This window comes from Pithys albifrons, chromosome 4, assembly GCF_047495875.1.
Source record: "Pithys albifrons albifrons isolate INPA30051 chromosome 4, PitAlb_v1, whole genome shotgun sequence".
Taxonomy (NCBI): Eukaryota; Metazoa; Chordata; class Aves; order Passeriformes; family Thamnophilidae; genus Pithys; species Pithys albifrons.
This window is the reverse complement of record NC_092461.1, coordinates 92150046-92176909: the sequence shown is the minus strand read 5'-3', so window position 1 is coordinate 92176909 and position 26864 is coordinate 92150046. Positions and strand designations below refer to the sequence as shown.

Sequence of the window (26864 nt, the reverse complement as noted above, 5' to 3'; positions counted from 1 at the left end):
TTGTTCATCTGCAAAAAACTGCTCATTGATTCTCTGATAAGCATTAACATTATGACCTAATCTCATGACCTAAAGGAAAGTACTGTAATCTTAAACAACACTTAAGAAAGCTTTACTTAACTTACAAAAATTAATGTTAATTTGGGAAATTGTAAGCCTTTAATGATATGTGGCCTAAATGAAATTAATATCTAATAATTTTCCAGTAATTGTGGTTCTGATAAGTTACAGAACTAGTTGATCCAGTGTGTTAAAACTATATGAAAACCCCTCATTAGAAGACACAACAAAAAGGATGACTTTTTCTGCTATTTCTTTACTGCATAAAGTGAGATCATTCCTTAACTGGTCATCCCTTAACAAATTTCAGATCATGGAAGGTTACAACAGTCTTTTGAAGAGGCTGAAATAGTTCACACAGATTCACACACATGCAGCTCCAAGCCTTGTAACATCTCTCTGGGACTTTGTTAAACTGAGTCCTAGCAAGTCCAAAATTCATACAGAAAATCTGTTGTACTATTATTGCATAACTTTCAGCCTATAAATGTGCACACAGGGAGAAGGGGATGTTTGCACATATGGCAAAAGTGATAAATTCCTTTTGTGCTATTAAGCAGTTTGGAGCCCTGTATTATCATGAGATTCTCTAATATTGCAAGCTGATGGGAACATTTGAGCTTGAATTACAAACAATCCTGTTCCTGTGGGTTTGGCCGAGTTCTAAGCAGTTAAACCAGACAGATCATAATTTGGCAAAGTTTCTTCTGAACTGCCTATGCATAGACCACAAAGCTTATTTGCATTGTTTGTACTGGCAAGTAAACTCTGAGATGTGGCAGTCTCTTGGTACAACATACTGTTACCATAAATCAGTGTACCTGAGGTAGCTGTTTTGCAATATCTCCACCAACAAACACAGCTTCAAGGTAAACCCAGAGGTTTTGTACTGTGAGCCAGTTTTCAATTATCTCTGCAGTACTGGTCAACTTCTGAACCCAGTGTTGTATAGTGGACTTAAATGGTGCATTATACCTGCATGAATGTGAGTTAAAGGGGAAAAAAATAACATGATCATTGTTTACCTTGGGGGTTAATTAGATTTACACAATGTGTGCATTTATTAAATGTTGTACCTGTTGCTCATGAGCGACCCCAGTATCATCAGACTATCTTCCACCAAAGCGATTTTCTCCGATATATCCGATCCTTTCAGAAGAAGTTCTCCTCGAGTTTTGAATTTGCCAAAACTGAAAGCATGAGTAGTCCACTCACTGATGACATGCTTCAATTTTGCTTCAATATCCTTTTCTTTAACAGCACTGATGCAGATATCCTGTGTGAAATTAAAATAGCAAATTACATTCCTGTAAGGCTAACATAAAGCAGAGTTATAAAGACTATTAAAATTTATTGGCTGGATCCTGATTTCAGTGTAAGTTCCAGGTAATGAAAATATACAACGAGATAGCTCTCAGTTATTAAATTACAAATGAGATTATATTCCAGTACTACTCGTAACAGGTGTATTTCATGGGCTATACTCCATCTTCACTAGTACTAGCACCTTACACACACAAAATTCACTAAGTCAGTGAATCTGCAGGCAGAGTTTAAGGAAATTACACATTACCAATTAAAACCAACAAAAAGTCCAACAATAGTGTTCAGATGGATAACAAGTCTGCTACTTCTTGAAGACAGTGAGGACGAGACTGTAATAAAATTGGAGAGAAAAGGCCCAGCTACTCAGATAGGACCCCAGATGCAGGTTCAGGAGTATATTGGATTCTATCACAGGTTTAAAGTGTTTCCTGAAGTGTAAGGCTGGAACTCTGAACCTTTCATATGGCTTAAATTCTTGTCTGGAAATCGGGTACATCAGAAGTTTCATTTCATGTTTTTGTCTTAAAAATGTTCCTTTGTGGAACAAGACAAAGCAGATCACTCCTCTAGAGGGATCACAGATTTAACTAGGTGGCACTGAAATCAGAAATTGTTGGAGTTTTACTTATTTTTAGCTATGCTTTTTTCTGGTAAAAGGTAGCAAGCATGAAGCTAATGGACTTGCCAGATAACCACTGCCCCTAAAATGGAGGAGACAATAGCTTTGAGCTTGTGCACAGTACATAAGCCTTCTCATCTCTCTGTACTCTTGTGAAGAGTCACTTTTGAAATACAAAAGAACCTCATTCTCCTTTAATCCTAAATCCTCCACTTCTCCTGTGTTCCAAGAATATTCAGCACTTAACAGGATCAGGCTTACATCAACTCTTTTTTCTCTCTGATAAGACATTTAAAGGGAAGAAAAAATATATAAGTAGGCAGATCCTAAATCAGAAGCATGACAGAATCACACTACACTTAAAACAACAGAAGTCCTTCCATGGAAGGATTAATGTAATACCATCTATCCATTTAATCCTTCTCCAGAATAAAAAGGAAATAAACTAACCATCAGTGCTACTACCAACTACCAGGCTCCATTTTTTCAAAGGAATTCTTCAACTAAACCATTGTTTTTAATGTTATAAAGTGGACTAGAAACAGGATTTCAAAAGCAGCCTCCTAGATCACAAGTTATTAAGAAAAAAAAACCAGAAGAGTACATGTACCTCAATATCTTCTTTATATTTTAATAAAGGGGCATCCACTATGCTTTTTAAAGAGAAACTTTCAGAGTCAACATCAAAGTGATGCCCAGTCACTTGTGCAATTCTTCCCCAGTGTCGTGATGACATTGCCTAGAAAAGTCCATAGGGATGATATGTTTAAAATTGTATTATTTTTAGGACTAAAATGATGACATACTTTCACACTGCATCTCTTGAACAAAGACAAGAGTTTTGATTTCCATTCCATCGAAAGCATTAATAGTTCTTGTAATCACATTATGAAGTCTTTTGTTTTACTTTTCTGTAACTAAGCCTAACTAGATTTTTGCCACAAGTATAGCTTATTTTATCTATAAAAAAGAATTATGGAAAACATCCTGTGGTCATATAACATAGCCTTCAACAGAATTTTTCAAGTAAATCTTCTCTCCAAACTATTATGCTGAACATACTTTGTTCATCATCATTTCAAGCAAAGGACAGCTCTCTGTGAAGTCATCAATTAGTTTTTTTAGGTCTTGAAAAGCTTGCCATTCCTTCAATGCTTTTGGCAACTTTCGGATTCTTTCAAAAGCACAAAAAGAAAAAAGAAATATTTTATTCTTAATAAGCACAATCCACTATTTAAAAATACAATATATTGTCATTTTTCAACCAGTGGACCAGAAGACACTAAATAAAAATCCAGTTGCAAGCTGACAACATCATGTATAACTGATTGTTTGTGACTGCAGGCATGAAACACTGCTAAAGACAATACAGGTCACATTGGAATGGTTTGCTTTCTAGTTCAGTTTGTACTAAAGGAAGTTAATTTCATGTGCAACCCAAGCCTGAACTTAAGTTTTTGCACTGTCATTGCCTAATTAAAAATTGGAAAATGTACCTGATTTTGTAAAGAGGTAAATGGGTATTTTTCAAGCAAAATAAAGTACACCCTAAATTAAAACTAGCCTGCTTGCAAACAGAAAAATACTTATGTTTCAATCAAACAAGTCCTATTTTATATCTAGCTGGTGTAAAAGAGAGTTAAACTTTTCCTTTATGCACAATTTAAGAAGAAAAAAAACTGAAAATGGAGAACTCTTGTACTGTGAATTTTCACAGCTCCTCTTGCTTCTAACAAGTCATGCCAATTTTCATCTGCCAAAGCTCCAGACCAAAGACTGACAGCAGTACTCTTACAGCTCAATTGCAGAAACTAAAAGCTGCATAAAACCAACTCATAATGAGAATATACTTCAAAGAAATTCTCTATTTTTCACAGTTCAAAGTCAGGCAGATCTGTCACACAATGCTGGAGCCTGTGCAAATTCTTCACTGCTTGCAATAAAGAGGTAGATGAACATATGCATCCTGTCATGGCACTACAGTAATCGCTGTAGTCCTTCATCCTGAATCCAGTAATAGATAGTACTAAATATGCTAGAGAAAAGTGTTGCAGAATGGGAAATTATACTCTGCCTTGTATCAATAAGGCTTTAGGAAGGCAATTCCTGGCTACTTCTATCCTGAGACACAGCAAGTAACTTTCTAACAAACCTTGTCTTGGGATGGCTATTGGAATGGGATCTCTTAGTCTGATAATGAAAATGGCAATTTTTTTATTACAAATAACTTTGTCTTGGTCTCGGTAATATTTTTAACAGCAAATTGTATGTCTCAAACATTATGTTAAAAAACTACTCCATTGACCAGATATAAATTTCCTTCTTAAATTTAGTAAACATTCTCTTTATATTACAGTAAAATATAAAGGGAAACTTCTCCCTAGCTATTATTATAAATATCTATTATGCTCTATGCCTCAATGTTTTCTCTAAATATTTCTCCTTTTTATTGCTTTCTGATTGGATTTATTTTCACTTAGGGTTATTTTTTTGATTCTTCTTTTCATAATTCTAGGTTTTCAATTACATTAATATTTGTAAAAGGACTATGAAAAAAATACAGTAAAGAACTACATGTATCTTTATAGTTAGGCTGAAACACTAATTGCATTTCCAGTGTTCCTGCTTCTTTCATAGCACAGCATAACATCTTAGCTATTTCTGTGTGTACTCCCTGTACACTTTAAATTTCTCGAGGTTTAAAGACAAAACATTGATGCAATAATGCTAGCAAGCTGCCAATGGAAGGATTGTACCTCATTAAAATTTTATTATTAAAAAAAGCACTTACTACCTACTGGTAGTACCTTGCTTCAGATATTGTTCGGAGCAATTTTCACAGCTATTTAACACACAGAGCTGAGAAAAAAAAATTGCATGCACTTTAACAAAAAAAAAACTAACTTACTTGTTTTGAAAATCCAGAAGTTCATTGTTAATTTTTTCAATATTTATATTATTCCATAGCATTTCATTGTATCCGTCAACACTGGCAGTAACTGTATTGTAAAGACTGTAAAGTTTCTGAAGTAATGAAAGTTCACGTTTAATTTTGTGCAGTTCAGGATACTCTGTTTCAAATTTTAAAATCATAAATCTGAGTGTTAATGTATTTATGAACATAAAAATCCATGTGTTTCTAAAAATGGTATCTAATAAATATATGAAATCCAACTTGCTATTTTTTAGACAGTGTCTAGTAAGAAAAACTCCAGTTACATGATGTAAGGACAACTCATTTTGATTTGCACAATAATTGTTTAGATTACTGGTTTTTTAATACATATGCTTATAAGTGAGATGCTGTACTCTGTGAGGGAGACAATGTTGAAAAAGTATATGAAATGGCAAAGCAACACAATATAATTTTAGACAAGAACTGAAATATCCCATATCTCAATTTATACTATTAACTTAAGAGGTAGAGGCTGGGGATGGGGATTTATTTAAAAATAAAAATCTAGAACATACTAGAAAATTAAGTATTTAAAATGGACATCCTCTAACAGAAATGTTTCATTTTGTTTCTCTCATATTTTTGGGAATTCCTAGTTAAATATATTGTGATTATTTCATATGTACTCTGGAAAATACACTCAATTTAGTATGCATGAATTAAAGTGCTTATCATACATTCTGCTGTAACTTCAGTTCTCACACCACAGTCTTCCAAATGAACTGTGTCTGACTGTTAGACATAAGGATATTGCAGATCAGTTGCACAGCCCAAGGGAATTCATTATGTAACTGGAGCAGGGACAATCTGAGTACTTTGGCAACGTGTTTCCCAAATTTCTACAGGGCATAATACTGACAGGAGATGTGCTTAGCTCTGAACAGAAGAAGCAGGAGATCTAAGCATCTGGACCCTGAGATACACAGAACTCTGCAGTATTTTTCCACCTGATGATTATGTATGTGCAGACTGAAAGACAGTTTCACACAGCTACTTTTCACAGGAAAGACAATAATAATTTACCGCAAAGAGTTGTTCTACAATGAATGCATTTAGCAGGAACCACAAGAAAAATTTAATGGCCTAGTAATAGGTATCCTTATCCCCTGAGAAACTACCTGTGATAGGAAGACCAAATAATTCTTCCCCAGCAGAGAGTGATATATGCTTCCTCCATAGTTCATCAAATTTGGCTTGAAAGATCTGTAATCTGTCACTCGCTTCTTGGGGAGGAATATTTTCCTTGCAGGGGCCCCTGTAAAACCCAAACCAAATTCAGTGCAAGTATCAACCATATGGGTTTCATGAAGCAGCACAATGGAACACAGTACATACTTACTGAAGAGTAATATTTTCTAATTTTTTTTCTAAAAATTAAGACACTAAGAGAGAAAATGCCACCTAGATTCAGTGCACCAAAATTGCATACTGAGTAGTCCCTGAAAGCCCAATTTATTTTTTAATAATAAAATTCATCTAGGTCAGCATACATGTTACAAACACCTAAAATAATTTACAGATATTTAATTTTTGTTATTTTCTGGTTTTTTCTGTAAAACACATTTTAATAATTATTTTAATTTGTATTTTTAAAAGGTAAAGATAGCAGACATATAATTCAGGAGTGAAAACTGTGGTACCTGGCACTATAATCATAATGAAGTAGTCAGAAAAATAAGAAAAAAATTATTTTCCCTAATGAGCCCATCTCAGCTGTAGGGGTGGGTGCAAACCCCATCTCACTCCTGGGACCACTTCTTGGCTACATCGTAATATTTTGGGATGAGAACTCTGTCGTCATCTGTTGTGCCATGGTTATTTCTAGAAAGATATTCAGGCAAATGGGCACCACAAAGCAGAACGGGCAAGGAAAATGGAACCAGGAGATGAAAGCACTAACACAGTCAGCAGAGGCAGCCAAAGCCTGAGCCCAGTCAGCAGGAGGAGCAGGGCAGACCAGGGAATGGGAGTCAGGTTCAAATGATAGTCCAGATCTTTATATAAGTCCAGGACAAAGATCAAGCTGGGAAGGTGAGTCAGTAGCTGAGGGTCAGGAGCAGGTCCAGTGAAGGTAACCAGGATGAGACACAGACCAGTGGGTTCCAGACTGTTCTGAGGTCAGTCTGAGAAGTGAATCGGTGTGTCAGGGTCCATGCTCAGTTCAGCAGGGTCCATGGCCAGGCACAGCTGTAGTCAAGGGCCAAGCAGTGAAGTCTCAACATAAAAGCAGATCCCACAGGATGGGGTGTCAGCATTGCCGAGGCCTCCCAGGCTGAGCTGCATGGGAGTCCCCTGTCACCAAAGAAGGAGGGAAGCCCTATGAGGCACCAGGTCTCAGCTGGCCCTGAGCCCAAGCAACTGAACCTTAAGGAGTAGGGGGTGCTCTCAGTGTCCCTACAACTGGTTTCAGCCACAGGGTATTTCCCTTAATTCCTCTGGACAACTCTGAGAGCAGACCTGCAGGCAGCAGTATGTATGCATGTGTCCACATTACCAGCTTGGTGCTCTAACGCGTTCCTTTCAGATGCAAATTTCACCTTGTTTCTACATCTGGAACCTTGAAGCTTGTGGTCAAATGCCGTGCTAGTATGCCTGCAAGAACGTTCACTCCTGGTGAACTGAAGGTGGAAGCCAAGCACCTGGTTACCTTTCGGACCACCAATGCAAAAGAAAATACCCCAGGAGGAGAGTATATATTCTCCAAGGCCATCCAGGAGTGTGTGCTCTGTGTGTGTACTGAATTCTGCTCATAAGACCAAGGCAGCCTCCAGGGGCTGTACATGAAGCTGCTTCACACCACCCACAGGCTACCAGTGTGCAGTGGGTGTCCAGGGCCAGCTGCTGATCAACTTCATTGCCAAAACCTACTTACTGTGCGTGTACTGTTCTAGAACCCTAATAGATCACAGCAGACTGAGTCCTGTCTTTCCTTCTTTGTTGCTACTTTAGAGCATCCAATGAACCACAAATATCTCACAATTTAGATCTTCAAAAGAGCCAAAGTAAGTTTAGATTAAAACTAAGACTCAGTGAATTTAGAAATACCCCAAACTGGAATCTCCACTCACATTAAAGGCACCACTTAAAAACTTCATATTAAATATCTGCTGAAGTGCTTTGTTGAGCTTAGACTCATGAAAAAACTTTAAATTTGGATTTGGATTGGGAATTTGATTTTTTTTTCCTCAACCTATTAACTCTTATGGAGTTTTACTGGCTCTAGCATTGAAATTATGGTAATGAATCAGTAAGGCTGTGTGCTTATTTTATATTAATATGAAATTAGGCCTTTTTTCAGGTGTCATACATACAATGAGGCTGTGCTGTGTTTATTTTCTGAAGCCCTTTAGACACACCAGTTTCAAATAATTACTAATGAAGTATAATTGTATTGCACTTGAGGTCACCTACTTTTCATTATAGTCTTTATAAAATTCTGCAGTATCAATCTGGAATTTTTGAACACTGTTCAGTAAATCTGTTTTCATGTCCGGCTGTACCTTCAGCAGCAGGTCCTCAACCTGTCGTGCCTATATGCAGACAAAGAGAAAAATCAGCCACAAAACATGCAGAAAACAAAGCACAAAATAATTTAATCAGGAAAATAGGTTTGTTCTAGCATTTCAACATTAAGAGGCCTGACAATAATGATTTGAGAAATAATACAACTGTCATACCTGTGTGTTTAGGTTCTTCCAGGCATAGGCCAATCCATCTACTCTTTCTGTATTTCCATCTTGAAAGAGCAGATTGTGTTTATGAAGCACAGAATAAGATTCTTCTATAGGTCCAACTGTCACGTCAATTTTCATCTCATTCTCTCGAATTTCCTTCAGTGCTTCCATTGCTCCCCGTACATCATCAAGGTCATGGATAGGTCTGCTTAACCTTTTACTAACATTTTCAATGAATGAATAAATTTCATCCATGTCTGTGGCAGACTTTTTATTCAAAGCTAATCCAAATGCTCTTTGTCTTGACCGGCATTCCTGAATTAAAGCTATTTTCAATGACTCTGTTGCAATATCCACTGATTGCAGTGCACAGTGATTGGGCAGTTCTCTAATTTGCATTTCTAATTGCTAAGACAAACACAAATGTTCAGCTTTTAATTTCACAAAAATTTATCTGAACAGTTCATTTTCATTAAAGATAACATACTTACAGAAAAGTATCTGATTTGAGTTTGGAATTCAGCCATTGTTGGTTTAGTATCTATAAATTCCTTCAATTTTTCCTCTGGATCCTATGTGAGAGAAGGTGATTTTAATGACTATTTCGCATTGGTATTACAACAACCTACAGGGTCCACAGCTGCCTCATGAACTGTGGAAAAGCAAATGTTCCCTCTCTAAAAGAACTGAGGATATAAGCATTAATTAATATAAGCATAAATTATTTCACTTGAACTGCTTTTCCTTACTCTTACTCTTACTGATTTAGGAAGAGGAAGTTAAAAATAGTGAGCAGTTACAAAGGCAAGATTACTACTGTTTTGATGGCTTGTCTCTTAGCCTGACTAAAGTATCTTTGATAGGTAAGACCAGTAGTTGTCCATCCATACAGAACTGAATTTCACTGGTCAGAATATAGAAAAGGTTTTATTTCATGAAGTATCTCCTGTCAAAATACTCCTCAGAGTGTTACCATTTATGGACCCACTTCCAAATGAAGATACTCCACCAGCCCAAATTCACTTTGGCTTTGGAATCCTTATTACTGAAAGATTTCCTAGCTTTTCGCTTTTTTTTTTTTTTGGTTGGTTGGTTGGTTGGGTTTTTTGTGAAGAAATAGAAAAGTATCTTTCAGCAATGGTTACTTGAGAAGAACTAGTCAGTTTAATATTCAGGAATAGCTTTGGAGTCTCAGAGATTCTGATAGATTATTCTTTTTATAATATATGCAGACAAGATGCTGTGAGAAAGATGTTTAAACATACAAAAGCATAAATTTCTTTATCCTCCAGCATTCTTCTGTGTTCTGCTTTTTCTTAGATGGTTTAATTGGTAAAGATTGGCAAGTTCTGGTCAACAGAAGAAGAGGAATTATGGGTATATGGATTCTATCATGAAACAAATGCTTCCGATTGAGCACAAACTCCTTACACAACCAATACCATTTAAAAAATTTATTTAGAGATCACAACATTGCAACATATTATATTAAATATGCATCTAACCTTGTTCCAGATGCCTGAAAAATCAGAGAAGCTGTTTAGAAGATCCAGTGCTTCAGTTTTAAGAGATAAAATAATTGTACTCAGTTGGATCACGACTTTGTTTACATCCTTATGTTCAATGATCTGCTTGTCTAAAGGTTTCAGTGCCACCATCCTGGTGAGTTTGCTCTCATCACCCAGCTCCGCAGCAACAGCTTGTTCAACCTGGCATAAATTAAACAAGAAAACACGTATGTCCACTAGTTTGTTTGGGGGTTGGTTTGGGGTTTTTTTTTGTTTTTGTTTTTGTTTTCTTAATTATGGAATGCCCAATAGCACAGACATAATAAGTACTTCTAGGAACTGATAGAAAATGCAGAAATACCATCCACACGGAGGTCCCCTGTTCTTAGCTGGGATTTTTACAGAACTCCAGTTCTAGCATTAATGCTGATTTTATAAAAAATTATCTGTATTAATTATCTCTGAATTACATCAGTCAAATATATGCCTTATATAAGCACAATTGGGCTGTTTATCCTCCTACACAACAGCTCAGATCTGTTTTCTTTAGTGTAGAATTACAGTCTATACCCATTCTTAGCTATAGATGGTCCTGGAAGCAGTGCAGGGTTGGCTGCTTGGAAATAACCAAACAATTCTGCTTGACAAAACTGAGTTCAGTCCACCTTCTCCTAGTCCTTTTTTTTTTTTAATTATATATTTGCAGGACTTGAATTTTTTTCTATTGAAATAAGCTGATCTGTTTTTCATATCAGATAGATAAATTAGGAAAATGTTTTTACAAAGATACTTCTAGCACAGATCTACATAGATCTATATTGCATTACCAGGTGAGACAATTAAGGCCATATGATTATCACTAGTGATCTTTTTTGTGCTTCAAAAAATTTGAGTTTCTATCTATACCTCAGACTTCCTAAGGTTTTTTTGATAATTTTGAGTCCAGCTAAAATATTTATACAAAAATAATTACAGATAATTATAGATGCCACGTAGAGGCCAAAAGTTTAATTTAAGATACAGGCTTTGCCTGGGAAGACTGATAATTTATATTCAGCTGATAGTACTTATTGCTAATGTTGGTTCTATGCTATTATCATCATACTTGAACAGTATATTTAAAATATTTTTAAAGTAACTTTTGATTTTAATATTAGAAACCACCAAACATAAGGTTTATGAATTATTACTCTTATGTTTAATTACTTGGTAGAGAAATTGAAAACCAGGCTTTCACTTAACAGGAAGATCCACCAGGTAACAAGTCAAAGTATTGGCACAGAATATAGTCTTAAGAAATGTCAACCAAAATACCAAATTATTTAATTAATCAAAATAAAATACTTACCTGCTGCTGTTTATGATGTAAGTAAGCAAATTTCCACAGAGGAATATCTTTGGCTATTGATAATATGGTATTTACTGCTTTGTTTACTGCACTCTGAAAAAGGCAAAACATTCACCTTGAGCACTAGGGGATATTATGACTAACAGTGAGTGGGGGAAAATCTTTCAAATCATACCAAAATTGAAATAATATATCTCTATCTTTACAGGAAATAGTCAAATAAGCATGAAGTAGGATACTCAAAATACATTTTGTAAGAGGAAAGAGTACTCCATAAGGTTTTATCACTGCACTTCCAAGTTTACGTGCTTTTCAAACAAGAATATAAGAGACTTTGTGAACAGTAATCATGAATCACTGGGGATAATAACTTATATTACTATTTCCCCTTAAACTAGTTATAACCATAGTTATTTATTATTAATAATAGTTTTCACACATTCACATCAGAATACCTGAATACATTTGTCTGAATTTGTGATGGTAATCTTTACAGGCAGCTATGTAAATTATTGTATAACTTCTTCTATCTCTGGCATTTTAAAATCACACTTTGTGGTCTGATTTCTTACTGACAAGGCCACAAATGAAATCTGAGAAATAATTCAGCCATTCATTTTGACAGTCATCATGCTAAATGTAAAGACCACAAATCAATATCATAAACAACTGATACTCAGAACAATTTCCACCATAGCACATTGCAAGCATACATGTAAGAATGTTGCTGAATTAGTGTAAGTTTAAAAGAGTGTTCAGATTTTTTCACAGGCTGGTAATAATTTTGTTTACATTTCACTAGAATGCTGGCTTATGAATGACACTTTAACCTGATTTTTTATTCTGAAACTGTTTAAGGAGACCAAGAAGTCAACCGGATTGTATTGATGCCATTCATTTTTATTTTTGCATTTCTTTTGGAATGTTTGCCTCTAAGTAGAGGTTTGTGAATTACTGAGTCACTTAGCTTTTACAAAAAATCTTCCTTCTAATGGCCTGTATAACAAATATGAACCGTGGCTTCCTGTCCTTAGCACCCATTGTTGTCATGAACTTGAGTGAGTCTTTATCTTTTTTTTCCCTCACCTTTTAATTCTTATACCAGATTAAATTTGCACATGTTGCTTTAAACCAATGCATTTATAAATGTTTTATTATAAATTACTGAGATGTGGAATTATTTTGTTACCTGAATATCTTCAAGACTTGGTCTCAAGACAACATTTGGAATAGCCAGTTGAATTTCAGCTTTGAACAAAGGAACTCTCTGAGTCTCTACAAACTTAGTCATCTGATACCTGGAGTCAATAAAATGCAGTCGATGTCTTAAGGATTCTAGAGAAATCTTTGTGCCTAAATAAATATAATAGTATTTAGTGAGGTAAGTTTTTTTATACCACAATAAGTTTTTTGGGGAAAATATTGACATTTTATTTAAAACATTAAGCATATGTGGGAAAGACAGACTCACATCTGACCAAAGAGTCAGTATTCTTCTGACAAAGCTGTCCCACCAGATTATAGTAACTACAGGACAGGCATTCTTGGCAGCGAGTTTTCTGTTTCATGTCAAGATATGCACAGGCATATGAATCCTGAAGAGTGAAAGGGAAATTCTTAGGAAAACAATCATATTACTCTCTATATAAATGAAATATCAAATATTTGATTAGGTTATAAAAAGTTACTTTTTGCACTGTAGAGGTCTTACCTCCAGGGTTCTTTCAGCATCTGCTTTCAGCCTGTGTTTGAGAATATCTACAAGTTCATTCACAGAGCATTCCACTTGCTGACTCTGTCTACAAAAACAATCTTACGGTCATCCACAGGGAATCAAACATAAGGAATACCCTTCATTATTTTCCAGGCACATATCCCCAGTCGCACTGCTCTATGAAGAATTTTATGTGCAGGAAAATGCCCTTTCATGCTTTACAGTTTGTTCCTATTGCTTGGACATGCAGAGATTTTAAGACTAGCAAGCAATCCATTTGTTAGACTCTATTATCTCTGATTCAACTGGACTTCATAATAATTAAAAAAAAAGCTCTTTCCAGCTATAATTACTAAACCAGGCTTATCGTGATGATGCAGTAAGATAATCTGTGAAATCAGAATTAGTAAAATAAAAACAAAAGAAGCATTAAGAAACAAGCAATTAACATGTGAATGAGATTTCAAAGCAATTAGCATGTGGATGTGATTTCAAGTCTTATCTATCACCATTTTTCTTGCTACTGATTAGAATGGCATAAGAAGAAATATAAGAAATGCTAAACATTACAGATGCTTTTTCATAACTGCTGTGTCCAAGATACTTTAGAGTTTCTCCCTTTCATTATAAGAATATAATTTTGCTTTAAACTAATACTCTCTTATAATAACATTTTAAAAGTGAAGTCCATCTGCATAAAAAAAACCTCCCAAAAATGGTTTTCAAATCTGTGCAATCAATAAACCTACTGAGACAGTTTGCAACCAGCAGAGATAGCAAGCTTTTCTATTTGTTCCAGGAAAGAGATCACATCCATAGGTTTATCTTCTGGCAAAATTATCAGAGCAGTGTTCGACATGTCCTCCAGAATTCTTTCAATTCTGCATTCCAGGGTATCAGCCACTTCTTTCACTACATAGTCCAAGTCCCTCAGGCTATTATAAACATTCTGAATAACTAAGCAAGAAAAACAAAATGAAAATAAATAATGCAAAAGAAGAAATCTTAAATCTCATCTTCCCTTCTCACCACACCCCCCATGTCCTCCCAGGTATTACTATAAAAGGAGGATTTAATGACAATGAAATATGCAATGAAGGCCTGAAACAGAAATATGATGGACTTGCTCAACTTTTGAACTAAGTGCTATAACAAATGTATTCATTAAGATAAAGGTAAAAATTACTGTTTCTGAATAGACTTGGAAAATTCTTCCCCTTTCATACTTTCACTGCAATATAGGAATATGTCACCTGATACCCTTTGTCTCTTTTATTACCATCAGTGTCATGTATATTTCTACTCTACTTAGGAAGAAATCACTATGATATCTAAGGCAGGACAATGTGACAGTGGAGTCTGACTACTGATGCTCTAAGAGGAAAACATCGGTTATTGCTATTAGGAAATTAATGATGAAGCTTATGTGTTTTGTTGACTAAAACAGACAAATAATCCAACAAATCGCTTAGATTTATGTACATATATATATATATATATATATATACACAAATATATATATATATAAATTAGGTAATCCCAAGTCCATTTTTCTGCCTTGTCTCCTCAGTTTTATTCTAGAAGGCAACTCTGGGCCCCCATACTTCTAGATGAAATGTCAAGCTCATGGACAGTGAGTTCTGCACACTGCTGGCAGTTAAGAGCTCTTTTGTTTATACTGAACCACTGGCTAATTTTTAAGTGTCCAACATATATTCTGGGCATGTTAGACATTGCACATCTTCAAAAAGATATGGTGCATACACTCAAGAAAAGAATTCTTTTCCAGGGGTAACTCCATTTCAGCTGTAGCAGCAGGAAACAGCCCAGATAATCCTGCTACATAACACCTAACTTGTTAAAAAAAGGACCAGATACAGAGAACCAATACAGCCTGAAATATAGCTTTTCAGTTACTTAATATAGTGCAGAGAGTACTTAAACAAACAAACAAATAAATTTTAAAAATTGCAAGGAACTTTCTTGTGATGCGTTACTAAACTATGCAAACCAAGGACAAAAATTCATTTTAGAGCTATAAAACAAATATCAAAACCCACTTGTCATTGGAGTTTTTTGCTCTGGTCAGGCAAAGGTGAAGTAAATCTTAAAGCTGACCAGCCCTGCCTTAAGCACTGGTCAGAGCCCTGTGCAGAAGTGCCACATGGCAGAGTCACAAATGAACAGCTGCACAAACCTGTGCCCATTTCACTTTCAGATTTAGACCATATCTGTTCCTGTTTATCTCGCTGCTTTTCATTTTGAAGAAGAAAAGTGAAAGCCTAACATCAATCAACCTCAACTGAAAACTGCTTTACAAGCACGAGCTACTCTTTTCTCACTACAGCATAAAAGTTTTGCTGATGGTTTCCTGTATGTCAGTTTCAATGACACTTTTAAAACAGTTAATCAATTTTATGCCGTATTTGATAACGTTGTGCCTTACTGGTTGTGCGGAAAAAACTCAATGCCTAAGGAAAAACGTTTTCTTAGAAAAAAAATTAGGATTTGGGCAGAAATCTCCAACCTTAAGATATAGTATCAAAACACCCATGGTCATTTTCTTGTCTCACATTCTTGTAAGAGTTGGGCTAAAATTACCTACATTAAGTGAAGAGATCAGTCCACAAACATATTTTTCACAAAGAAATAAAAATAAAATGCAGACACCTAATGATATCAACAGTCGACCACTTCTTCTCCTACCACATACATTTATTGATGTTCAAAGAAGTCCATGACAGCTGTGTCAGGCCTGGAGTAAGGGCATCCTCAACTTGTCCTATGAATGGCTTCATCAGTGGTTTCAGCATAACAGGAATCCCATTCAGACATTGTTTGTAACTGATCAACAGATTCTGGAGTCTGAAAGACAGGGTCATCTTTATAATGTGCTTAACTCAGATATTTCAAACATACAGAAGTTTGGGCACATTTTCTGTTCATAAGATTTGCAAATTCTGATCCCATCTTAAAAATAAGAATTCTTCCCAGTTCTTCCTAAGCTTGAAGTAAGGCTATTTCTCCTTGCCAACAGCCAAACCAGAGTGGAGAAATAAGTACCTCCAATAAAGCGACTGTAATCAACTCCGAGAATTTTTCCTCCCATAAAAATTAATTACAGCTAAAAAAAAAGAAAAAAGAAAAAGAAAGAGGAAAACGTGGCATATTTGTTTCCTTCTTCCCATCTCACAAGATATGGCGTGAAATTATGTTTATTAACAAAAGCTAGATCCAAATGACTTAGAACACCAAATCCCAAAGAAAATGAGGCCAAATTCTGAATCAAGGCTTAACATAAAACTGGAGCTACACAAAGAAGCTGCATAAACAAATATTAGAAGCAAATATAACTCAAAGTCAGACACATAATGGGTTCCTTACAAAAACTGCCCCAAAAATAGCAATAGCTGTGTTCTGTGACAGATTAAAATCATGACTTTAGATACCACTGTTACAAACCATTTACTAAGATAACCCACTCACAATGCACCCAGAACTGTTTGTCAGGTGCTGTTCATTAAAAATCTACAGCCTCTGAATATTTCTCCTTTGCCTGGGGAGTCAGTCTGAAGTCTTTTTTAGAGCAGAAGGTAAGTTTTGGAGTAGAAGGTAAATTGTGTTTTTATTGCAAATATTTTCTGCACCTTTTTTTTGCTGTTGAATAGCAAAAGTTGGGACCGTTGCTTTTTGAAGGTCTGTAACACAGAGTTTGTCTTGCACATAAAGAATTTATGGTTATTTTGTCCTTAAACACTCCACAGAAAATCAATGAAAAATGTCACATTGTAAGAGTGAAAGATTGAAAACTTTAACAATTGAAAAAGGGAGGAGTGGTTGAATTGTTTATGAAACTCTTTGAACTATGTCCCTTTTTGTCCAATTCTATTTAAAAACGCTCCTCACAAAGCACTGCTTTTTTAAGATCTTTCATCCTTTCTTAGAGAATTAATAATCAGCTCCCCTGAGAATGAAAAGAACTCTTGCAGCAGGGATTTGAACTCTTACAGGAAACAGAAAGAAATTATTTAAAACGAACAAAAGTTATTTTAGATATTCAACATGAGGGAGCATGTTGTAACTTATGTAATGTATTACCTATATAAATGTTTGGGTTGTATTATAATCAAGGGGAAAATTCCAGCTTGTGTTTCCAATAGAAAAAGAACTTTTGATGTTAACTGTAATATCCTGGAGTGTAATCCCCATGTTCCAGTGCATGGGTGCCTTAGCAGTACCCAGGAGCTCCACCTCCAGAGCAGCTGCTGAAGTAACCAAACAAAAGCAGGTGGACATTTCCTAGTGATATGTGTGTGAATAGGAACAACTGCATGTTAACAGTATTAATATGGAAATGCAGGGGAAAACAATTAAAATTCAATTAAACTCCATCAAAGAGAAAAATTACAATAAATCAAAAGCAATAAATGCAACAGACTCAAAGGCAGAGATTTGCAGGTGAGAAACAGATCCAAAAAGTGTTTACTCACTCCATTTGATGTGTTTTAATTTGTTCTTCATCTGCACACAAGCCAAGGACAACATCTGGAACTTCAAAGTGCATTTTTTTCAGGTATTTTGTTTCATAAAGTACTTCCAGCACCATTGGGTCTAAGTTTACAAACAATTCCTGCATGTAGTAGTACAGGGGGAAAAACGAAATAGAAAATAAGACACTAGTTTGGTAGTTAAATGAATATAACTGGATCACATAAAAATATGTAGATGATTGGAGAAGATTTTTTAAATGGATACCCATATTTGTACACCAATCTTCAACCTCCTCTACAAATATATAGGTTCTCCAAAGTTTTAATCAACAAACTGATTTCAATTTCCTGTGATTCTTTCACTTTGTCTTAACCACTTGGCTTTCATGACTTCCTAAGTTTAATTCTAGTTCTGCAGCTGCATTCTGTGGAAGACAATTTGCCTTTTCTTTTCAGTTTCTGCATTGGTAACTAAGGAGAAATACTGTGAAATATTGTGAAATACTGAGTTAATCTAATCTCTACACTTTTGGGAGCACTAAATGTTACTAAGATGCTAAATAAATTTGAAACTAGGTTCTAGTTGTCCATTATGGAATCATTGGTACAGAAAATGCCACATTTTAATCATAATTTCTCTGCACTACAGCAGAAAAAATAATCTGTGAAGTAAGAACAGTGAGATTTTCTGTCTCAGCAATCAGTTTTGAAAGGAAACTAATGCATTATTGCAATATATTCAACACAGTGATATTGATCACTACAGAAAAGGCCATGATCTAATTAAAAATTCCTTACTTGACTAAAATTCTGGTTAGCACAGAAAATAAACCAGGAAACAATATCTAAAAATATGTAGATAAGTCAATAGTAGATATGTATTTTCTGCATACTGCCTCTTTTATAGCTTGAATAAACAGATGCAAAATAAGGCAGAAGACTTACAAAGAAGAGACATGATGAAACAAATAGAAAATAATATTGCAATATCCCAATACAAGCAGTTAACTTTTTAACTCTATTAAGGTTATTTTAATGCCTTCTTGCCTATTTATGATATGATTAAAGTCGCATGTGTAATGTTAAATCATGTAACAATAATACAAAGAATAAATCATATTTACCTTGGTTTCTGGGTGTCTGACAAGTAAAGAAGCATACAGAGAATTTCTAGCTTGGTCAGCAAACCTGCACCAAGCCCTATGATAAATAAGTTCAAATTCTAAAAGAACTGCAGCCATTTTATTGTAGTTCTTAGCAATCTTTTTCATTTCCACTGTCTGCAATTTAGGGAAAAAAGATAAAAAGCAAACAACACTTAAATAATTCAATGAATCTAACATAAGAGAAAGGCCCTCCACTAGACTTTCCCTCTCCACTCTTAAGAAAAGAAAAGAAAAGAAAGAGAAAGTTCCAAATTGTGCTATTTTAGAGACAAGGTAAAATACAGAAATGTAGCAGTATATTTAGGAATTCAATTATTAAGAAGTATTCAACTGCTCTAATCAACATAACTTGTTTCCTGATTTTTCCTCCCCCTCTTGCCCCTAAAACCAAGACTATACTATGACCTATACAATGCACTGAGAAAGATATACAGATTAGATTCTTTCATGAATTGTGGCAAGTGTTTGAGGTCCTCTTCATTACAGAGCACATCAGAAAGAAGGCTCTAAGCTTAGGTGCACAGGCAAGAGTGCTCCCTCCTATCAGCATAAACATGAGTCAAACCCCAGAAGAGACAAAAGCACCGGTCTAAGTCATCAGCTTCATGTCCCAAGGGAAGCCACTGCCTTGAGCTACAGAATAATAATGCTGCATTTCCTGGGGGAAATGCTAACACCTATTGCTCCTGTTGGATGAGCTTGGATACAAGCTGCTAGAAAAGTGAGTGTGGGAGCATAAAAATAAATTGCATGTCTGTTAATAATACCCTTGAAAGTTTAGCATAAATCCTCCTCTACCAATTTCCAACCTTCAATAGTGTGGTTTTCTTTTTAAGGAATGTCATTGGATGGTCAATTTTTCTGAATAACTGCTGAGCCCACATAATCTTCCCTGTCACCTAAAACACAGAAGATATGAGGTTATATTTTCATTTCATTAACTTAAGAACACTGGAGAAGTAAAGTAATTTTTATCTCTCATTTATTATATTCTTACTGGTGGTATATTACGTGGTATAGGTGGATTTTCCTTTTCCTTCTGGTAGAGTTCTTGAATAAACTCTAAGTCTTGGCTGTACTGCCGAAGGACAAGGGTGTATTTCTCACTAAGATCAATATTATTTTCTCCTATTTGTTCAAGCTTCTTCAGAAGCACCAGCATCTGTTCAGTCTGAAAAGAAAGATGGAGAATTTACAGAAGTTGTTAACAGTTCAGAAAGCCATTGTTCATAAACTATTTTATTAATTTAGAATATGCTGTGTAAATATGTAAGTTGTTTTCTAAGAAACACAGAAAAGTCCATCCAGAAAAATTTGTGGATTTTACTTCTATATTTTGCCCCATATAGGATATACTCACTATGGTATGAACCAAGAAACTGCTACCACTACAGTAAATTTTTTTTCTGACTCTCAAATCCTATTTTTTTGCAAGCAGTTGTGGTAGAACACCTACGTGTTTACTCACACTTCATTAACTTCTCATATCATGATCACTGCCTGAGCCAATGAACAGTCCTGACATTAAGGAAACAGATGGCAGAAATTATTTCATTAATCCTGCCAGTCAAGCAGGAATAACGTAGCAATGCATTTGTAATGGGTTTGATGTCCTCCAACATTATCTCAGCCACCAGCACAGCACAGAACCCTGGCAGTAATGAAGGAGTTCAGTAGGAGCTATGGGTACTCAGGCTTTCTAAGCACCAGAACGAGGAATTTGCATTTGTAACATCACTCACAGTTCGGGTCTTCTCAAACCAGGAATCCACAAATTCTTGTATGGAATCATACAGTGCTGCAATTTGGTTCTTAAATTCAAGGTAATCTCTTTCAAACTGGAATAAGAGCAAAAGAAAAAATTATCTATAATGCTGCCTTCATTTTATACAAAATCCTTTCCCTGTAGCTGTTGGGGAATTTGCTTTGTTTGCTCAGTGCACGTGCTCAGCACTGAATTAAAAAGGAACATCAGCAACAAAGGCATTTACAGTCTAAGCAAAGCAAACAAAATACAAACAGTGTTAGGTTAAGTGACTGAAGTCTCATCTTCATGAACGAAAAAGAGCATAGAGGAAGACAAACAGGAAGAGGAAATCTCCTAACCTAAGCAGAGACAACATAGCACACTCACCAGCTAATAGCATTGCCACAGGAGAGCACTCTGCTCACAGTCCAGGTACCAAATCCACCAAAGGTGAATAAACTGTCAGACTCTCTAGAGTCCCTTACAGACTAAGGGAGGTTATCACCAAATTTGGCAGCTCCTAACTAGAAGTAGTTTGGGTATTTATCAGTAATAATTTTTTCTTAAACTTACAAAGTACTGAGGGCCTACAAAAAGAAGATACGCAGATCAAACCATTTACATATAGAAAAGCTCATAATTTTTTTAATTTTCTAATACCTCCAAATTCCAGTTAACAGGAAATGCTTTTTCAGAAACGGGCCACCTAGCAAGTCACACAAGCCAACATAACAAGCACATCAACCAACACAAGCCAGAGAAATACATGCCATCAACCCATTAGAAGAAAGCCAAAGGTACTTCAAAATTAAACATTTAAAGGAAAGTTAATGACAGTTACAAGCTGTAGTTCAGGAAGGCAGAAGAGTAATTCAACACTTCTAGGACTTCTTTTGTGAGACTATTACCTCTGAAAAGCAAGCAGGCTATAGTTCAAAATAGCAACAGCAATAACGAAAATAAAGGCAGCTCAATTCTAGCATGTCCGGGATGTATTAAAACATGAGACTGAAACATTTGAAAAGCCACTTTAGTTTTTATCATTCTGTTCAGCACTGGAAGTGATTTCATTCCCTTCTCCCCTCAAAATGTGAAACTATGTGCTTTTATTAACTTTACGACAATACTGCCATTACTATTTCATTAAGTATTTTGAATAACACTAAGAAACTCTTACAATTTAATGTGTTGACACTCCTGAATTAGTTTTCACTATTCAATTCAAACTATATGTATATCAAAACAATAAAGTTTAGGTAAAGTTGTTTGCAGCATTACCTGTCACACAAAAACATTTGAAATAAACCCCAAATTTACCTTAACACTTTCAAATTGTATTAAAAGGTATGAAATTATGAGTATTATTGTTACAGCAAAATAATATATGCACTGTTATAATATTTAACATTGTTTGCGTAGCTCCAGTGAGAAGCACAGAATTAAGGGGGTGATTGACACACAAATGTTGAATTTATGTACCTCTTTTTTTCTGTGATCCAGAACATCATACTCTTTGGATTTGGTGTTTGTAGCAATGCTCTGGTAATGAGCTGTGATCTCTTCAATACCTTCTATTTTAACACACTGGAGATCTAAAAGGCTTTCCATAATATTGCTCATATCTGAAATCTTCTCCAAACGTTTACAGAAGGCATCAAATTTGCCAAATATATAGTTTTCACTAACAATAACAAAGCAACAGAGGAATTGTTATGCAAATCTCTTTGCAACAGATTTTTTCTATTTAACCCGCATACATTCTACCAGAACTGCCAGGAAGTTTCACACACACACACACAAAAAAAAACCAAACCAAAACAAAAAACCCTTATGCTGTAATAATTACAAACCAAATAAAAATAATTTTAAACTAATGGACATAAACGAGAAAATGCTTAATCCTATGTATGTCAATTAAAAGCCTTTACTGCATTTCACAGGAGTTACTCTTTTAAATAAGACATTTGCAGGAGATCAAAATGTGGATGAACCATATCAAGAAATGCTCCATGCTTTAAGTACCAATACAGGTAAAAGTTCACTTGATACTGTGATAGACAACCCAGCCCAAAGCTGACTAAATTCCCTTAGAGTGTATTGACTTACATTTATTACTCTAATTTGTTAGGATTTCAGACTGTACACATACATTTGTATTAAATTAAAACATGTATAAATTCCCCTGAAGTTCTCTGGACAACGCTTGATTAAACAAGGGACTGGCAAAAACCTGTCACTGGTTTCTTCCTGAACAAAATCTAAAAAAAACCCCAAAACTCTGCAAGATCATGTTGTGATTACAATAAATACTTCATTTTAATGGAGAAATTAACTTTTTTGATAGCCAGCAGATAAAATGCCATACCATTTATAAATTGTATTTATCAATATGATTCAATATTAGAGTGAATTATTTACCTGAAATCAAATTGTCTGTCACTTGGATTTTCCTTTAGCTCCTTCCTAATTTTCTGAAAGGATGTTTGGTACTGTTCTTTGAGGGAAATGCACTGTTGTATCCTCTTTAGCAGTTCTTGCCTGAGGAAGAAAGTACAGAAGACAGAGATTCATCCTAAGGATGTTTTGAAAGAATATAAACAAAAATAAAATATTTCAGTCAGATATGCAATTTGTAAAATAAAAACATATAAATTACACACTATGTGAATAACATTCCAAGTATGATGTTTGCATGAAAATTGTTTGGTTTCAGTCTGTTATCTAGATCAGATATTTTTAGTTTCGGTCATATTGTCATCAACCCAAAATTTACACAGTATAGCCTAGAAAGGATGTATACCAGGCCATTTACCATCTTCTGTATTGAGTCCTGCTGATAGATTTTCCTTTGCTTGTTTCTTTGGGTTTTTTTCTAAGCAGACAAGACTGTGAAAGTATTTTTCCAGACTACAGTAAGCTTGAGGAAAACCTTGTTTCTTTAAAAACATACACTAGGAGGAATTTGGTTCCTTAGGCCACAGGGAGCTACACTTTATACATTCACCCTTAAGATACATTTGTTCTGCCAGTGACATTAGCATTCACCACCTCTGTGCTTCAGCTTATGCTGAATGAAGCACTTGGACACGCAGTTTAACTCATCTCCTCTTTGAAATGTCTCCTACAAAAAATCCAAGGGCATCACATCTGTGCTGAAAACACTGTCGCTCCAGCTGACCAATACTATATGATTGCTATTTTTCTCCATCCCTCTTTTCTCTCACCATCTCACTGTTCAACTCCTGTATTTCAGATTGCAAGCTCTGCTTATGTTTTAGATTGCAAGCTCCTTAGAGCTGAGGCAAACTTTTTGTTCATATTCTCTATAGCATCTAACATTTACTGAAAGTGTCATACTAATCACTGTACTAAGAACAAGAAGAAAGAAGAACAAAACTAGTCTTAGGCATGTCTAACTAGCCAACTTACACTAAGTCTAGCTTTTTAAATTTAAGATGCCTCATTACCACCATTTATGCTCCTCATGCAGCATTCTCCCCAAAATACTCAGAAAATACAAGTCTGAGTTCACTCACAAACCTTGCTCCAGAGTACAAGTGAATTGTGATTCTGGTCCTAGTATATATTGTCCCCTCTCTCAAACTGACTTTTCTGTCCATTAACTGCAAAATATACATCTTAGATGGAAGTTTGTCAGGCTGTCCTTAGAACTCTTGCATGAAGAACCTTAGATCACAGTTCTAATTGCTGTTTTGGTCTAAAAATATCCATGGCGACAATATATCAAGTGTTGTATACTAGTATACAGGGCTTTTTTGCAACACATAGTAAATTTGATCTTGCAGAGTACTTAATTCTACACCAAATTAATAGTTACAAGCTTAAAATTAACACGGGAATCAGTGCCTGGTAGGAGAACAAAAGGCTGCTTAAATTTACCTATTAATAATACTGATGACTAATCTGTAATTTTACTTCTAGTGTCAACAAATGAAGATGAAATTATTAAAAATCTATCACCTGTCCAGATCCCAGATTTTTGAAACACCTTCACATAGATATGTCTTGCATGTGTTAATCATTTGATTAGTGATTTTAAGAAAAAGAGATGTCATGCGCTCTGATGTGTTGTAGTACGGTGAGGTACAGTAGATCATACAGATGGTATTCATTAAACTGGGTATGTGTTCCATCACTGTTACCTACAACAGGAAAAAATGGGAAAGTCAGCAATTCGAATTTCCTGAAAATTAACACAGTAGAAAATGTGACAGCTCTGGGAATATGTTTGACTCTGGATAAACATTTCTTTGATTGTAACACATTGCTCTTGTAGATAAACTCATTATAAACTCTCATTATAAACTGAACCACCCAATTCATTTATGGGGACCTATCACACTAGGAGCAAGAGAAAACAGTGGGAAAAGAGTAATGAATAAATGAATAGGTCTTTTTCCGGAGTGGGATTTTCCAGAGATAAAAGAGAGGCTCTACTCTACTCCAGTGTGTGAAGATGCTGTAGGCTGCTTTGCAGAGGAACATGCTACCTGAGGAAGTCATGCACTGCTACAAAAGAGTTGGCCTGCTGTAGGAAGGACAAGAAGAAACTTGGCCTTTGCTTATTTGGCCTGGACCTGTAGAGAAGAGAAATCCAGAAAGAGGAGGCAAGGCAACCATATTCTCACTCTTACTGAGGATACTGAACTACACAGTTTTCTCTCCCACAGATGCATTTCACAGAAATGCATGCAAGCCAGATACACTGAGAATCCAGAACAAGAGACAGAGATTGGTCTGGGAAAGTCCAATATGGCAGAATGATGAATATTTGCAAAAGAAAAGCAGTGTAAAATAGCACAATGGATTCAAAAGGGCTCGAGCTTAGAAAACATTAATTAGAAAAATTGTCATCAGCTGGATTATGTGTAAATGTCCTGAACTATGGAAGCTTAGACAATTTTGCCTGGTGACTATAAATTCAAAGTTTATATTCTTACTTAAAAATTAACTCTGGGCCCACATGGTTTTGAAAATAAGTTTTATTAACCAGAATCACAGTGCTACCTGCAAAAGAAACAGCTTTAACCTGTAAAATAATTGGAAGACAACTAATTCCAGCTGAACCAGAGGTTTAAGATAATTTTATGACATTTGCAATAAAACAACCCCAGTAACTCCTAACAAGAAGAGGTACCATATGTAAGGCCCAAGCTCACAAAGGCAATCCAGCTCATTATCAGGTTTTCAAAAACACAATGTCATGCATAGTTTCTTCATGCCCTTCAATTATCCTTTCTGGAATGACAACCACTTCCTACATACACAAAAAAAATATTATTATCTTTGGCTAATACAAAATCTGTAAACTCAATTCACTAATCTTAAGGAGTTAAGCTGCCCACTAGTCACTTAGCATGAGTTAAAATTGAAAGGAGAAATATTTTTTAAAGCAGCAGAAGCCTTTCCTTTCTTTTCTGAATTTCACATTAAGTGCCTTTAGAGTATTACTTACAGGTGAAGCATTGGCAAGTGCACCAAAAAATTTATCCAATGTATATAAATATCTCACATTGTCTTTAGCTTCATTGGCAGCAACTGTTATACTACCATCCTGAAGGGAGGAAAAAAAATTAGAATTCTTACTGTGAAAATTTTCTGAACAGGTTCTTGCTCTTTTACAGCGCACACTACCACAGGAGATAACTGCTTTTACATGCAAAAATTAGTAAGAGCTTTCTGGCAATCAGCAGCATTTTGGATGTGGTTTAAAGGAAGTCCTTAGTTAGACCCTCCAAGGCTTTTCCCTCCTCGTGAAAGTACACTAATGTGGTTTCAATAATACAACTTAAATATTAGAATGGTTTCAGCATGGTACCCATTCTACAAAACTGAAATGTACTGGGGTGTTTCCCAACATTTTTTAAAAAACATTTGTGAGGAAAAATGAGTTCCTAACTAATGCCTGTATATTTTTATGTTCATGTCAGGTGGAACCATCCAGTACTTAGGGGGCTAATTTGTATGAAGAAAGAAATCCTGTTCATCATCCTTAGCTTGTACTGGCTCTGTACAGACATTTTCATCCAAATTCCACTTGTCATAAAAGTGCAAATATGTTAAGCACGAAATAAAAAACTTTGTTAGGTTTTTCTGGTCTATTTTCTGGGTTTTCTGCTCTGTTTTCAAAACAACAGAGCACTTTCTTAAGTGCTAGAAGATCTACATTCTGGTCTTTGGGGCTGTAGGTGAGTGGTTGTCTGACTGACTGTACACAGTCTACACCTTATTTTCT

At 35.4% G+C, this 26864-nt stretch overlaps 1 protein-coding gene across 1 annotated transcript in view; it reads right to left on the bottom strand.

The window, feature by feature from the left end:
* LOC139670992 (dynein axonemal heavy chain 5-like) overlaps positions 1 to 26864 on the bottom strand; it is a 151398-nt gene that overhangs the window by 109202 nt on the left and 15332 nt on the right. Inside the window, exons 11-35 of the mRNA XM_071553150.1 lie at positions 26085 to 26183; positions 24590 to 24771; positions 23027 to 23146; positions 22088 to 22289; positions 20604 to 20699; positions 19859 to 20032; positions 19671 to 19760; positions 18820 to 18975; positions 17696 to 17835; positions 15919 to 16070; positions 13955 to 14162; positions 13203 to 13290; positions 12963 to 13086; positions 12681 to 12844; positions 11492 to 11584; positions 10141 to 10344; positions 9127 to 9207; positions 8639 to 9043; positions 8373 to 8491; positions 6080 to 6216; positions 4914 to 5076; positions 3068 to 3179; positions 2616 to 2744; positions 1137 to 1336; positions 882 to 1035 (exon numbers count right to left, since the gene is read on the bottom strand). Of these exons, the coding sequence (XP_071409251.1) occupies positions 882 to 1035; positions 1137 to 1336; positions 2616 to 2744; positions 3068 to 3179; positions 4914 to 5076; positions 6080 to 6216; positions 8373 to 8491; positions 8639 to 9043; positions 9127 to 9207; positions 10141 to 10344; positions 11492 to 11584; positions 12681 to 12844; positions 12963 to 13086; positions 13203 to 13290; positions 13955 to 14162; positions 15919 to 16070; positions 17696 to 17835; positions 18820 to 18975; positions 19671 to 19760; positions 19859 to 20032; positions 20604 to 20699; positions 22088 to 22289; positions 23027 to 23146; positions 24590 to 24771; positions 26085 to 26183 (3792 nt within the window). The remainder of the gene's footprint in view (positions 1 to 881; positions 1036 to 1136; positions 1337 to 2615; positions 2745 to 3067; positions 3180 to 4913; positions 5077 to 6079; positions 6217 to 8372; positions 8492 to 8638; positions 9044 to 9126; positions 9208 to 10140; positions 10345 to 11491; positions 11585 to 12680; positions 12845 to 12962; positions 13087 to 13202; positions 13291 to 13954; positions 14163 to 15918; positions 16071 to 17695; positions 17836 to 18819; positions 18976 to 19670; positions 19761 to 19858; positions 20033 to 20603; positions 20700 to 22087; positions 22290 to 23026; positions 23147 to 24589; positions 24772 to 26084; positions 26184 to 26864) is intronic.